At 37.0% G+C, this 16,213-nt stretch overlaps 1 protein-coding gene across 2 annotated transcripts; it reads right to left on the reverse strand.

The window, feature by feature from the left end:
- Positions 1-635: 635 nt before the first annotated feature.
- Positions 636-11,349, reverse strand: plcd1b (phospholipase C, delta 1b). Of its 2 annotated transcripts, none has more exons than XM_059563769.1 (15): positions 11,242-11,349; positions 8,280-8,438; positions 6,960-7,188; positions 6,739-6,868; positions 6,188-6,416; positions 5,576-5,777; positions 5,251-5,395; positions 4,962-5,114; positions 3,330-3,476; positions 3,048-3,207; positions 2,323-2,439; positions 1,992-2,170; positions 1,719-1,851; positions 1,486-1,635; positions 636-1,305 (listed from the first exon to the last, which is right to left on the reverse strand). In XM_059563769.1, exons 1-15 carry the CDS (start codon positions 11,270-11,272, stop codon positions 1,214-1,216), a joined length of 2,256 nt encoding a protein of 751 aa, XP_059419752.1. In that variant the 5' UTR covers positions 11,273-11,349; the 3' UTR covers positions 636-1,213. The 2 variants fall into 2 exon arrangements, with proteins under 2 accessions (XP_059419752.1, XP_059419751.1); XM_059563768.1 differs by lacking the exon at positions 11,242-11,349 and adding an exon at positions 9,002-9,151.
- Positions 11,350-16,213: the final 4,864 nt, after the last annotated feature.

Consider the following 16,213-nt stretch of genomic DNA (forward strand, 5'->3'; position numbering starts at 1 on the left):
TAGTTTGCTTAGTAGTTGGGTTTTATTACTGTAAACAAGTTTGTCACCTTAAAACTTTGTAATTTCTATATTAGAAAATAAAGAGTGTAAATGCCGGTAACAAAAAAGCTTTACGATTTCAGTACATTGGGGTTGAATTTTGAATGTCTTTAGTTTGTGGTGTTTTCTTTAGATGTAATGGCGGCAGAGCTGCATGAACTCCAAGTTTGTAAATCCTGATGATCCCATTCTTCAGCGTGACGATTTAAAGAAAGACAGACCACCCATACAAAGGAATCACAAGATCAAAAAGTGCATAATCTTAAATATTTAATGTGCTTTATCATAGCATGTTTTAAAAAGTTGGACATATTCATAATATGAAGTGATACTCTTTCAAATTCTCAATTCAGCTGCTGCCAAATAGGAAGTTCAGTGATGTTACCAAAGTAATGTGGTGGTTCTTCTGCTTTCATGTGGCCTGGATGTCCACGCTAATAAAGCTTACTCTTACAGCTTTGTAGATGTCTAAACTGCCAAATCTGGCAGGACTGATCCTGATGATTATTACAATAATATTATGTTGTATTACAATTTCTCCATGCCTCTTATCTGGTTGAAGCAATTACCGAACAAAAAGTACTTGAGCACTACAGTTTTGAATAACTTACATTTATTTCACCTTTACATGGATGCATACAGTTGGTAATTTTATCAGAATCACTGATTTTATTAGTATCAGCCAAAAATACGACAATTGATTACCTCATTTAATAAAAACATAAATCAAATGTTATAAGGAACTACATGAGACGAAAATACAACCTCTAATGCAGGCTTAAAACATTATCTAGAGAAACTACCCAGAGGATGGAGTGGTCTTGTTTATTTGTAATCCCAATCAAATTATTCCTCTGCTAAAATCTGAATAACTAAAAACAGTGCTCAGTTTAACTAAGACTAAAGGCTGACACTCAATATTAAGTCATCTATTTGGCATACTAAAAAATATAAATGTATTTTACAAATTGTAAAAAGTACAAAAGTGTTATTGTTAGGGGAGACCATCATTTCGCACCTTTAGAAAAGTTGCTCTATTCCCACAGTTTCTCATTTACCCATAAGAATCACTCAAGCTGCCTCATTTTTTGCTGACCTTTTGAGATTTCTGCGCTGTTGAATAAAGTCACATAAGATCATCTCAGACAGAGTATAAAACCCGCACCATCATGTGTTATTCAGCATCCACAACCATGATATGAACGAAAAGCCCAGCGGAGGAAAGGTGGTCTTCTTTCTCAGTGAGCAGTGGCACGTGGTGATATCCTGTGGTATAACAAAAAATACACCACTTACAATATGAACACAATACACCACGTGCAATACTATTGATTGTCTGCTTATGTGGCTATAATAATATATATCATACATACAACAGCAATTTAAGTTTTAACTGAAAAAAAAAAAAAATCACAAAGAGATGAGCATGTATTTCAACACACTAACCGTTCTTTAGGCTGTTGAAGGGAAGTGTGTACTGGCCAATGAATTCATTGTTGGAACTGGAGTCGTAGTCCTCAATCAAAAAGCGCACGAGGGCTAGATCTGGCACACGCACATTAAACTGGAAGTTCTCATTCCACATGGGGTTGAAGCCTTGAGAGACAACAGAGAGCGATTAGGCAACATCTTGATCGCGAGGAGAGTCCTGACTGAGCACATTTAGAGCGCTACTGTACCGTTATTCTGAATGTACTGCGTTTCCACCGCAGTCGTATCAGCTGGCACACCGTAGATCTGCACTTTCACAATGGGATCAACAATAGAGGACTTCCTTTTGCTCACTTTAGGCAACTGCTGGGCTGAGATCACCTATTAGACAAACAGGAACAGCAGTGAACATTTAACACACCCAGCATTGTAACTGCAAAAGTCTAATTAAAAAAATATATCCAACTGACATTACACAAAGACGCAGTCCATGTGCTAAAATAAAGGTGCAGATCAATTACCATCAGATGAAGAGACTTATTCTTTAACCACGGTCCCGCGGGGAGAGTGATGGGGTCAAACTTAGTGTCTTGGTCTCGTAGGAAAGAAGGCTTGAGGTTATAACCACTCTGTCCGTTTTGGAGAAAGAGCCCCTGATTCAGATCCATCTCTGGGCAGGGGGTCTGGAAGTTAAGGGCCACTGGAGAAAAGAGAGATAAATCGGAAAAATCAGAAAGCTTTAAAATGGCTGTGAATTTAGCACAGAGACATTAACATCAACTTCGACGATGGCTTGATTTGAATGCCACGTGTCAGTTGTATGGTGGGTATAAAAATGCACATCTTCTTTACCTATCTGACAGCCTGTGTTCCACAGAGGCACAGGGTTATAGTTTGAGGAGTCCGTCCTCAGTCCTGCTGGATAAATCCGGCTCAGTTTGTCTGTGTTGTGACGGATGTAATCATTTGCTGTGACAGATAAATACAATTATTAGCTGAGAAATGTGTCTGGGTAGTTGACGAATAGACATAGGCAGGTTTTTGAAAGGTCAAAATGTCCACCATCATATACCATATATACTTGCTATATACACCAAGGCTGCATTTTCTGCAAAATACATTTAAATAACAATCTTAGAGACTTCGCAAATTTGAACACGAGTGTATATTGTTTTAGATGCTGTAACCGGCAGCCACTTTTCAAGTCTTTTACCACTTTTATTCAACATTTTATTTTCTGTGTAAATTACCATACGTTACTTAATTTACTAAACAACTAAACTTGAAGATTTTATTTTAATAGATAATTTTATGAATAAAATCGGTCTCTCTTTTGGCTGTCTAGTAAAGTCTAAATGAAAGTAAAAAAATCTGAATGGCTCTTTTCCTTGTTAGTCACCTGCTCGTTTCCATATTCAAAGTTGTGTCAAAGCTCTCCCTCAAGCAGAACCATCATCTGTCAGCTTATGCACATTTCTGACTATTTTGCAGAGTAATGAATCTGTGCAAGTCCACATCCTACGGCATGTGTTTATGTGTTTCATATGTGTTTGCCTGTGTTAGTCATGACATCACACCTGATTCCTCCGCCAGTTTCACAGCTTCTCCCTCTTTGAAGGAGGCCATCTCATAAAAGGACTGCTTGTCCCGGGAATCCTCAAACCCTCGGAAGTGGACACTTTTGCAGTAGATCACCAAATCAGACAGCTCCTTCGCCAACTTCAGCGACTTTGTTTTCTGTTTTAGGTATGTGTATTTATTTAATGAAATAAAATCTATATAAATAATTTAATTAAAGATTTTTTTTCTTTCCATGGTCACATAGGTATGCAAGAAAGAGAGCACAGAAATCAGCTTACACTAGACTTCTTTTCCTGGTCTTCTTCGTCACCTTCATCTTCTTCCTCTGTTACACTGCCTTCCTCTGCTGTTTTGGACTCCTCTGAAAACATGTCCTCAAGTTTGTCTAGTCTTTTTCCTTTGACTATGAACCGGCCTTTGAGCTCCTAAAGAATACACAACACAGCCATTAAATCTGAGCCTGCTGATAAATGATAAATGTGCTGCTGACGTGACATTCATGGGGAAGTCGTGGCCTAATGGTTACAGAGTCGGACTCGCAATCAAAGGGGTGGGTGGGGGGGGATGGGGGGGGGGGTGCATGTACAGTGCTCTCTCCACCCTCAATACCACGACTTAGGTGCACTTGAGCAAGGCATCGAACCCCCAACTGCTCCCCGGGCGCCGCAGCATAAATGGCTGCCCACTGCTCCGGGTGTGTGTTCACTTCGGATGGGTTAAATGCAGAGCACGAATTCTGAGTATTTCCATACTTGGCTGAATGTCACGTCACTTTTATTTTCACTCACTTTTTAGCAGTTAAGGGTGCATTTAACAACTAGACTACTGATTTTGTATTTAAGCTTTTGCCATAGAGCAGCAGGGTTTCTTTTGTTGACTGTGACAGTGACAAGGACAGGCCACACCTTGACGGAGGGGAATGGAAAACACTTATGTAAACTATAATAATCACCTGCTCCCCAGCAGACAAAGCACCAGTCACCATAGTAATCCAATGCATGCTCTTTAAAAGCAGTTCACCACAAAACCACGATGGACCAACATTATCACAGAACTCTGCATTTGCCATTTCCTCATTTCATATCTGTGCTGCATGTGAACATAATTGAAGTGTCAGTCTTGTTTTTTCTTTTGAAGAGCTGGCATTTTATAATCGTGTGAATGGTTTAAACAAAGAGAGTTTGAAATGCAGCGATGATTTCAAGTAGAGAGCTGCTGAATAAATTCCAGACATTCCATACAGAATTCCATCCTGAAAGCATCTCCAGTTCAGACAGGCTGGAAAATTCTCTTGCGTCTCACGTATGAAGCCACTGCTACTGGATTAAATCAATCTCTATATTTTAAACTGCTAAAAGTAAATTTTCAATTTGTAATTTAGATTACACAAATAAATGGCACATATTACAGTGCTATACCTGGCACATACCGCTTTATTTTTTTTAATTACAACCAATGAACACTGGTACCATATCAGTTATTTAATATCTGACAACACTAATATCCTCTGATGAAATATTTAATCTTCAGTTCCAGGTATCGTTGGTTGGTTGTATTTAAATTTATTGCTAAATCAGCTTCATTGGCTATTGCATGGCAGATACAAATTACACACTCAACAAAATAATATCATAAATACAATATACATAAAAAAAGTAAAAATAAAAATACTGCAATTGGGTGTGTAATAAGCAGGATGACATACAATCAATCAGTCATTATTACAAAAACCCTATTAGGCTTGGTTTCCTGAGCGCCCTGTCAGGTTTATTTTGTATTTTATAAGAACCAAATTAACGTACGGTATCCCTTACATAATCTTGCATGTAAATATGCCTGTATAACATGGCCAAGTAGATTACTGCGCCTTACATCTACAGATTACTTACTTACATCTAGTAATCACTAACCTCTGGGGAAGGGAGGAATGTGGGCATCTGATCTCTGAGGGGTTTGGTGACCAGAGCGCTATCCAGGATGGAGATCAAGTGCTGAGCCATGATCTTCTGCTGCTCCACACTGCAGTGGTTCTCCAAAGACAGGATCACAGGATACTCGGACGTCTGGGGAAAAGTAAAAAACACACTGTTGACCGAAAGTACACCAGAAGGACAAGCTCTACAAGTCCCAAAATCAATCACTAGATTATCTTGATGAAATGACAGCTGTTTGCATTCATTATGTTAATAATATTTTCACCTTAAAGGCATATTCTTTAACGGCTTTTATCACATCTTTGAAGAGGATCTTCGAGGTGAGAGTGTATCCATGATAAATGACCGGCTCTCCATCTGATCCATCCCAGCAGTCCAACTCCACACAGCGGCAGCCCTTAAGAAGCGCTCTGTGGAGGGATAATGCAACTTGTACTCCAAAAATAAGCCATAAAAACCTGCTTTTCGAACGGTTCATTCATTCAGATGCTTTCATTATGAAACTAGTAACTAGCAAATTAAATCGGGTGATTCATCTTTAAACTATTTCATTAAAATGCAAACAAATGTTGAATGATTGACATCATTACTTTATGTACGCCTCAGTGCTGCTGGGTCCTTTGAGCTGGTCCTCCAGCAGGTATGTGTTGTGAGAGGAGGAGATGAAGTAATGGTTGAGAGGCTGGTTCATGTCCTGGTAAACACTTTTATGAGCCGGGTTAAGGATCAGCCCCTCTGGCTGTTGCAAGTACATCAGGAAGCCATCTTTTGTCATTTGCTGTTTGGCTTTGGCTACAAGACGTGCAAACACAGACATGCAATTACAAAGAAGCTATACTTGCAATTTGTTATACTGAAAATAAATGCATTCGTTTACTTTTTTTATGTTTTTAAAAGAAACATACTAAAAGGAAAACTGTGAAACATCATTCTATTTAAATGCATTTTAAAATGTGATTTATTTCTGTGAAGGCAAAGCTGAGTTTTCAGCAGCCATTCAGAAGTCTTCAGTGTCACATGATCCTTCAGAAATCATTCATAATATGTTGATTTGCTGCTTAAGAAACATTTCTTCTTATTATGATTAATGTTAAAAACGTAAATGCTTTTTTTCAGGACCCTTTGATGAATAGAAAGTTTAAAAGATCAGAGCATATTTTGTAACATTTAAAATGTCTTTAGTGTCTTTTCTGAGGCATTACCATTTTCATCAAGCTCATATTTCTCAATAAGCTGAAGGGCATCATTCTGAGACGCGTCCTCTCTCTGTTCGTTCAACAGGAAGTTCAGCAGGTCAGAGGCGCTCATAAGACCGTCTGTCTTTGCATACGCTCCATAGATGACCTCAATCTCCTCTCTTTGTGTCAGGATTTCATAGAAATGCTCAATCTCCTCGCCCTCTAGAAATCCGCACTTTGATTTGTCACATTTCTGAAAGAGAGGAAACTGGTGTTTCTAGTCGAGTTATTTCTTGTGTAGGTAACACGTTCTAATACTGTTCCATTTCTTAGTTAATGTTAACTAAGAAATTTACTAACATATTAAAAAAAGCAAAAGTTGTATCTCTTAATAAAGTTTAATGGATCTGTGCTAAGATGTTATTTTTATTAACTTACCTTAAAGTTTAATGAATACTGTATGAAATGTATTGAGCATTGTTAGTTAATGCATGCATGAGATGTACCTGTAGCCCTGAGAGAACAACATTATAGATGGGTAAACTGGGTTAGATTCCTGCAGAATCAGATATTACCTGAAAGAGCATTGCAGCATAGTCTTCATCCACCTCAATGTTGATGTCTCGTAGAAAGCTCTTCAGCTCTTTCTGACTGATCTTGTTATCAAAGTTTTTATCTGCTTTACGCATACAGCTGTAGATCCAGCTAGAACTCTGATGCAAGGACAATTAGAAGGATATCTGAAAGAATAATGCTCAAAATGCACCTCAGAATCACAGGCGTTTGAAAAGGATACTGCTCCGTTTTCTTCTGCAGAGTGAGGTTCTTCATATTTGAGATGACTTTCTCCAAACCATCAACCCACTTCTTGGCTTCTTCCTCAGAGCTGGCGATCAGGTCCAGGCTCTTCTGTTGGCTCTTAAACAAGATGGAGAACGCTCGACCCTCCACAGACTCCTCTGTGTGCTTCTTCAAACTGTCCGTCTGCCGACCTGTTCGCACCTCCTCGATGTCCTCAACAGAGACTGAGTGAGAAAAAGATACACAAACATGAGCATAACTGTACTTTATAAAATGAAATACAGAAAATACACAATGGGGTAATGTGTAACAATGTGGGTCCCACTGATCACGGACACTGATCATATATTTTGGATGTTTTTATATCTTTTTTTATATCTTATATCTTTTTTTTGTTTGTTTTTTGATTCACTGATCCAAAAATGTTGTTAATCAGGATCTCAATTTGATTTTTTTCTGATAAAGAAAATAAAGTATGTTTAAAGCGATGTATGCTTAAAACGTGTAAAAATAAACTGCAAGACAAGACATTTTTCATCAAAGCTAGTTTTTTGCCCCCTAGTTTTTAATAGTGCCTGCTGTTAAATGCTGGATCACAGTAATATGAATATGGAAATTCTATGTAGAAGAGGTCATGCATAATAAAATAGCACTGTAAGCTTGATTTTATGCATTTGCATAAAAATATACATACATTTTAAACATAGCCCCAGGTCTCCTATACAGCACCAGTCACAAAATGACAATATAACGTTAATCTGCTATAGTAAAACAACTTGAACACAAATAGTTAATTTGGTGAAACATTTGTTTCATCATTCGCCATTTTAATGTATTACATTTATAAATTATATACTAATCTTCTAGGCAACGCTTTAAAGCATTTAACAAAGACAAGAGATCTATAAAAATGCATCATTATGACAGTCATTCATTATTATGATGTAATGATGTAGTGGTATTCACCGTTTTTGAAGTCTCTTATGCTCAATATGCTCTAATATTAAAATATGCAAGATAATTTTACTATCAAAGACATTAATGCTATACTTCCTATACATATTATGCACTACATAACTTAATTTTGTCTGTATGCATTAGTTTTACCATGTTTATACTTACAAATTAGGATTTGCTTTTAAATCCAATAGAGAAGGGAAGTGCTATAGTCTCTTCTCTGAGAGACACTCATCAACATTCATATTAACAAACAAAACACACTGTGGGTCAGTCCAGGACACAAGCGCACATATGCAAAGAAAGGGCTGACTCCGACACACCCCTGGCCTGTGCACATCCCTTTTTTGTGACTCACATGTCTGTTTGGACTTCAGGGTCTTTTTGGACTCATGCCACAGGGTCTTGCAGTCCTCCTGGAGTTTGTAGTAGCGTGGCTTTTTCCATGAACCCGAGCGGACTTTCAAAAGATTTCCACCATTCATCAAGAACTGCAGGTCCTTGTCATCCTCCAAACCTGTGGGGAGGACAAGAGCAAGAGCAAGAGCGCTCACATTGTCATTCTTTCAAAGCTCATTCTGAAAGACAGATTTGTGGGTTATTTCCCACATCACAAAATCCTTTTTAGGAAGGCAGAACAAAGAAAAAGGATTGTATTGTCTCTCTCTGGTCCAATTGAGGAAGGAACCCAACCATTTATGAGTCCAGCTGCTGAGGAAGAAAACGTGGCTTAAACTTTTATGTAAAACACAAAAGACTCTGCCTAAAAAAGAGACACCTGACACCAACCAGGACCAGCTTTTAGGTCAAACTACCATAGCACAAATGAGTTATTTACAAAGGCGTGGTGTGTATACTTTAAACACAACCACGAATCAATAGGTGTGATGTGTTTTTGCTCTATTTACTATAATAGCTCCCTACTAACACTGTATTCTAGATAGGCAAGTTACAAAAGGAAAAAAGAGAATTTATTAGTTGCAATTAACTGCATACATAATATGGCCAACTGAATGCCAATGTAAAGGCAAGCTTATTGCAGAGATACACATAAGATTATCGTTTTATTTATTGTCCTACCTAGACGCTTCAAGCTGTTGCTCGCTGTTGTTTTGATCTGCGCGTGGTGTAAGGACTCTCGAGACTGGCTCCGCGCTGGCTGTCTTCGTACACACTGCATATTGTGAATACTCCGAGACAGAAATTAAAACTGCTTCTGAATAAGCGAGCCGCAAACACATCCCAATGACCTGCTGCTGAGTCTCACTCGCTTGTCCGCGGCCTCGGGGCGTGTACTAATGCAAAGTTCATCCCTAGAAAACACTGTAGTGATACGTGATCTCATCCAATAGCTAACGTATATTTGTTTGCGAATTCTAACAACACGTCAGTAATGTTGAATTAAATAAATATTTAACGAGTATATTATTAAAAGTATACTTGAGACGACTATAATGTTGAATTAAATAAATAATTAACGAGTATACTTATTAAAAGTATACTTGAGACGACTGTCAAAAGCGCAAAGAACGAATACTACACATGCGTGACCAGGCACGGCGCCAGAATGTTTCTCTCTACCGGTGCTAAGAGGGTCTAGCCCAATATGTGGGGGTGCTAAGAAAATAAATTATATTGATTACGTCAGAGTTACTTCATGAAGAAATGGGTCTAAACCGGGGCTATTAAAATTCTGACGCGTCTATAGCCCCCCAACAACCCCCCTGTGAGTGACAGCTGCTGAAGTATTGGGCTTTGGCTTGTCTTTCTGTGCAGAGGCAATGGCGCCATCTAGTGGCTGCACTTCCGGTCCAAAACACAGCAGCCACACTCCAGACCTCATCCCACGATCTTCGGTGGATTTAGATGTGCTGTTTTATGACCGTTTCAGAATTTACATTTGTATTAATAAAAGGTAGACAGTCGGCAAAGAGCATTTTATTCAGAGTGGTGTTTTTGTACTGCAATGTCAAAGTTTCAATTAAAAATAAAACAAACTAAAATTCAAATGAAAACTCAATATAAAAAATAAAATCTGCTTCAAAATATGAATTACTACAATAGTAATAATGCTCAAATAAAATAGATAAAGATCATGTTAATTCAAGTGACTTTGATGCTTAATTTATAAACATTTTTAACATAATTCTGCATTTCTATGCCTCACTTTCACTGTAAACTTGAGAAGTTGCATAATAGTTATTTTATGCATCTATTTTTAAAAGTTCTGGCCTAAGTGTCTTTTTTCAACATAGCATTATGTTTGTTTCAGATTCATAAAAGTATGTACATACAGAATGACAGCTTTTTTTTTTTTTTTATAAGACGACAATTTGTAGTGGGTCTATCTGCCCCCACAAACCCTTGTCATTTCAGTAAAAGAGAGGACAGTTAGATCCTATTCATATCCGCCTGGGTGAGAGAGATACTGGAGATTCAGGAGGTGTGTACACAACAAGCATGCAGTTATTTAGAGGTCTTAGGCTTTTTAGAACCCAAACATAGGTCACGATTACGGTTTTGCATATTTTTTCAAATACAAATGTTACTCTTTTTAAACTTTTTTTTCTAAAACTCTGATCTGTAGACAAACACTTTAAAATGATTTAAGCCTTGGTTTAAAGAAGCGAGTAAACCCATAATTTGACAGACGTTTCAGGCAGAGGAACTGAAGTAATGAAAGGGATGTTATGTGAGACAGTCGACGGAATGTTGCTCCAGGCCAATGACACCTCTCCTGTGCCCCATCCTTAATAGGAAGTCTAGTAGGTTATTATATTGCTGCAAAATTGGAGCACTGTTAGAGAGGGACAAACACACCCAACAAACGACAATACAAAGTTTCTAAGGGTGTGGCAGCCATATTATGTCCTCTAACTCAATTTACACTATACACCACCTATTCATGCGTTTATCATACGACATCCACAGAAATAGCTGACTGAAAACAAAGAATGTGTGATTTTTAAAAGTATTTTCAAACTTAGTGTACAAGTTAAATCCAATATCTAATATATGGCATATTAAATAAACTCGGTTTATCATCTGTTTGTTTCCCTCTACATTACAACATCGACCTTTAAATCTAATATCTAATAAATCAGTGCGAGGACTATTGTTTTGTAATGGTTAACATTCAGTTGCGCGTGGCTGAAACTCAAGAGCGCGTGCAGCTTTAGTGAACAGGTCTGAACATTCACTGCTCTCAAGCTGAACATCAAAAGTTTGTCGAGTGACTTTTGTGACACGCGTGTCCATTTCCGAATCATTTTAATACAGTTGCAGCAAAAGTTCCATTTTAGTTTTCATTAAACACTTACATTGTTTCTCAGCAATGCCGTTGGAATCCATTTCTCGTAAATACAGCAGACTGTTAAATCCTTCTCGTGCACAATATTTCCAAATTCTCGACTCCAGTAGTTCACACGCAGAAGTCCCGCTGGCGCAAAACAGACGAAACTGAGATCCGCTGTATTCCTCCAAACCTTCTCTGCACAGGTACAGATTACCTGCCTGTGGCTGCTAACGTCTCAGTAAAAGGTAAGGTATCTATCTCATGACGAGCCACTCCCACTGATCACTTCAGCATCTTATAACGGCATGCTGTGCTTTCAGTTGCCTATAGGTGTCATGGTAAATCATGCTCAAACACTAAAGCAAATTCAGACTGAGTTTGAATGTTAGGTTTGTTTTATTCTGGAGAAACAGTTCTCAAAACTCCACTCCACTATGTGCTGCACCTGTAGTTAGAGCTGTAGACAATTGTCATGTCAGCTGAGAGAAAATTATGCTCTATAAGTGGATTTTATCTGCCAGGCGGCGCTAATAACTTTTAGGCTGGAAAGCACTGCAGTGAACTGGTCATATGCGTAACTATTTAACATTTTTTTTCCCTGAGTCACATAACAGATACATAGGCAGTTGTTTAAAGGGATATACAGAGAAAGACTGCATTACTGTGTGGGGCTACTTTGGATTTGATATATAGATTGGAAATATAGAATTTTTCAAGGCTATGCACCTTAAAGGGACAGTTCACCCAACAATGAACATGAACCCAAGCTTTACTCCCCCTCAAGCCATTATAGGTGTATATGACTTTCTTCTCTCAGACAAATACAATTGGAGTTATATATATTTAAAAAAAAATATCCTTGCTCTTCCAAGCTTTATAATGACCAATTAAGTGCAGCCATTCATCATAAAAAGTACTCTACACGGGGTTAATAAAGACCTTGTGAAGCAACGCGTTTGTGTTAGAAAAATATTAATATTTAAAACTTTATAAACCATAATCTTTAGCTTCCACTAAGTGTCGTACACACATACATAAGAGAGTGGCGTTCCAGTGGATGACGTTGGACATATCCATAGCGTAAGCTCCAGTGAGAGGTGATGAACGCAGAAGTACAGAGGAGAGAGCAAAACAAAACACCAGTCAAATAAGAAATACCAAACTGGGATTTGTAAAGAAAATTGTCGGAGGATTTCGATATAAGACAATAAGAAACTGGTTTTCTTTTTCTGTAAACAAAACGTGGAAACATATTCTCACTGGAGCTTACACTACGACAACATCCTACTTCATCCGATGGAATGCCACTCTCTCATGCACAACAGTTAGCGGAAACTAGAGATTACAGTTTATGAAGTTTTAAATATGGACCTTTATTAAATTAAATCATGGGGCACTTTTCATTTTTGGGTAAACTTTCCCTTAAAAAAAATTCCTTGCATGATAATAATGATAATGAACATGCAAAATAGTGTGTGTGTGTGTGTGTATATATACAAATGTAATATTTTTTATACATATTTGTTTATGAGATTTATTAATGAAAATCTTTTTTTTTTGCTGCTACTATCTGATTGAAACGTTGCTTTTGTTGAAGAATTCCTTTGCAGATTGATAGCAATCAAGGAACTCAGCTCTCAGATCTGCTGTGTGAAAGCTGAGTATAAAGCATACATTCCTCAAGATGTTTTTGTGTGTGTGTGTGTGTGTGTGTGTGTGTGTTCATTCATAAAATATATCAGATGCTTTCTGAACAAGCCGCCACTGTAAAGCCTTGCTCTTGACTCATTTGTGAGCAGCCAACAGGCAATGCAATATAAGTATGTGTTTATAGTAATTTTCAAGTTTTTTAAAAGACAACTTATCAGTTAATCACTGCTAGAAAAGACAGACTCAAGCAAAAGAGACCAACCTGTCAGAAGAAAAAAGATGTGTGCCTTCAAATGTTTTTCATTGGTCTTCAATTTCACAAATGTCAGTGTCATATGAAATTATTTGTAATCACAATTAATATTTAAGATAAGAAATAGTTATATATATATATATATATATTTTTTTTTTTATCAGGCTGTGGTAGTTTCTGTGTATTTTATGATTTAGGCTACAGCCGAGATACAATACATCAAATCTACTCCATTAAATCACTATATAAGTATTATTCGCCTTCATAAGGAACTTTTAAAGATTAATGTCATCTGTATTCAAGTCTTTTATGCTATTTCCTAAGGAACTTAACAATGTATTATACTGTGTCAGCTTCTAGTGAAGTATTTCATTGTGATGTGATTTAGACAAGTGCAAATTACAACCTTAAAATATCAAGACTGTCAATTCATAGTTTTCAGTCATGTGACTGGCTTGAAGACCTAGCGGGCAAAACATCGACAGAACTGCAGCACAAGTCTGTCAATTTTCTAAATGTTCCAATCCAAAAATATTTACATCACCTCTCAAAAGAATAAAACAAAGATATGTGATCAAAATGCAAGTTTTATCCATTAGCAATCCATATAAAGCACCCGGCACATTATTTCAATCAATAAAAACAGTGGCACATTCTAAAACATTTAATGTGAAAACACTTTAAAAGTTTAAATTTAGTATACACCTTATTAATGATGCGCGCTTTATGCAGGCAAGCAAATTAGGCCGGAATATGAACGCAATGCACTGAATGGTTAAGCGTCTTCTTTATAATGGTTTTCTATGAAAAAAAATGTGATATTAAACTTTGTGCATTGCGTTTATATTTTTGGATACATCTGCTTGCCTGTATAAAGTATGCATCATCAATAAGGTATATACTGAATTTGGCCTTTATTAAATATAATATATTTATTAAATGACTTACTACATTACTACTTAATGCAAACCTCATTAAAATAACTGGCAGTCAGTAGAGGAAAGCCTTCTTTTGCTCTCTATGTGGGTGTTGCTGTAAGGGTGTATCATCATGTGAAAACTATGAATAATATATAATTGTGATTATTTATTTATTTATTTTTTTAGGTTTAGGAAAGAAAATGATATGTGTAATTTGGGTCAGTGTGTGTGAATGTCACTGAAAGTGGAATTAATGTACACATAGTCTCCTCCAAAAAAGTATAAAGTTTACAGAAGTGTGTGTGGTTTATTACGGTGGACCCTACTGGATTCAAAAGGAAGACTGAAAAAGCAGAAAATTATTTCATGTTGCTCATTTCCACGAAGGGCTGCAAGACAAGTCATTGTGATTTAGCAGTTACTTTAGAATACATTCTTAGAGAAAATGCTGTATGTTGTATGCATGCAAGTTTTCTTCCAGCTCATAAAGCATGCAGCTTTTAAAAACGACCTGTTGCCTGCATGTCACAGGTGATTGGTCATTATTATATCCTGTTGTCGACATGCCATACATGTCACACAGAGTACAGTAAATGCCTTTTTAGGCAAAGCTGAGATCTGAGATATCAAAGATAAAATACATGCCTGGACAAACATTTTACAGAAGAATGTCAAAAGAGTAACTCTTCAGACATTTTAGGAGGTTATTGTGAAGGTATTGTCATTTCTTACCCTCTGTGTATGATTTAGCTTGGCCCTGATACAACAATAGTCATGGAGTAGTTTGTATATCTGTGTGCTGTTGTGCCAATCAGCAGTCCCATTCATGACAGGCTTACCCTCCCGGCAGCGTCAGCTCTGGGATGAGTGCATTTTAACATTAGGCCAATCTGCAGCCTCAGGAAAAGGCCATATTCCCCAAATCCATCTTTATGTTGAAGGGGCCCAGGATAAGAGTGCAGGCAGAAGGCAGCATTTTGTGCCTTGGTCACAACAGTCTGATTACTTTGAATTAAAACTCATTTAATAAAGGTAACTAAATTTGTATACAAATATAAACAGAAAAGATACTAGATCATACATCATATGATCGTTTTTCAGACTTACACACACCCACGCATCTATATATAATAAAGTTACATTTAAAGTAATCCCTACCTTTGAATGATTTAGAAAAACAAAACACAATATCACTTTTTAAAACACATTGAGTGTTGAAAGTGTTAATTGTTGAATTAGTGGCCAGCTGCATAAAGTAAACCTCTATGTTAAGACTGTGTCTTAATAAAAAACTCCACACACAAGAAATAGCCACAGCAGGTCACACTTTCATTTAAATTTCTATATGTGCATTTAGAGAAACCGAAACTCTAAATACATGTTACTGATACTGAGGAACAGAGAGACATATAAGGGCTTGTGGGATATGGGCATGCATGGAATGCTCAAAATAATCATCCCGCACAGATTCTTTCATATAATTTAACACCTGCAAATCCTCCACTGCACTGTTAGCACTCACTATACTACTAATGTTGATGTTTTAATAAGTCGACAAAATGTTCTTGTTCACAAGTTTGTTTAACTTAGATGGTGTATTGCATGGTGTAAAGTACCAGCTGTTGTTTTTAGAATATTTTTTTTTACATTGATTGTTTATGTTTATAGGCATTTTCAATGGCCTGTAAAAAAAAAGCATATTTTTAATGATCATAACGGATTTAGCCCCTTAAACGGGGCAACTTAACATTGTAACAAGAATGTTATCATTCCAGTTGGGCAAGACAGTGCCATGTCAAAGACTTGAGGGAAAGAGGGAAACATGTTGCTTCATGTAATGTACACATTACTGACAGTGTTTTGCTCTGTTCTTTACTGTCACCTGAAGAAACACTGGGACCATGTGTAAATTTGGCCAGTCTATACAGATAATAAATGGATTGGAAAGAAGAAGTGGCAATTCTCTTAAAGAAACAAAATCAATCCATAATTGTCCTAAATAGAAGTATATGCTGCAAACAATTCCCCAAATTATTCACTTTTGGCATGAATTAGACAGAACAATTGCAGATTTCTTTAACAATAAAAAAATGAGTAATTCTGTGAAAATAATGCCCTCTAATAATGAAAGCCAAAAAAAGTTTTATTTCAAAAGTCCAAAAGAAATTTTCATT

This window comes from Carassius carassius, chromosome 12 (assembly GCF_963082965.1).
Source record: "Carassius carassius chromosome 12, fCarCar2.1, whole genome shotgun sequence".
NCBI classification, from domain to species: Eukaryota; Metazoa; Chordata; class Actinopteri; order Cypriniformes; family Cyprinidae; genus Carassius; species Carassius carassius.

Coding starts and splice junctions, on each gene's coding strand:
- plcd1b (XM_059563768.1), bottom strand. CDS start 9,101: ATGCAGTGTGTACGAAGACAGCCAGCGCGGAGCCAGTCTCGAGAGTCC. Junction 7,189..8,279: donor CCTGAAGTCCAAACAGACAT/GTGAGTCACAAA, acceptor TTTCTCACTCAG/TCTCTGTTGAGGACATCGAG. Junction 3,208..3,329: donor ACCAGGAAAAGAAGTCTAGT/GTAAGCTGATTT, acceptor TACCTAAAACAG/AAAACAAAGTCGCTGAAGTT.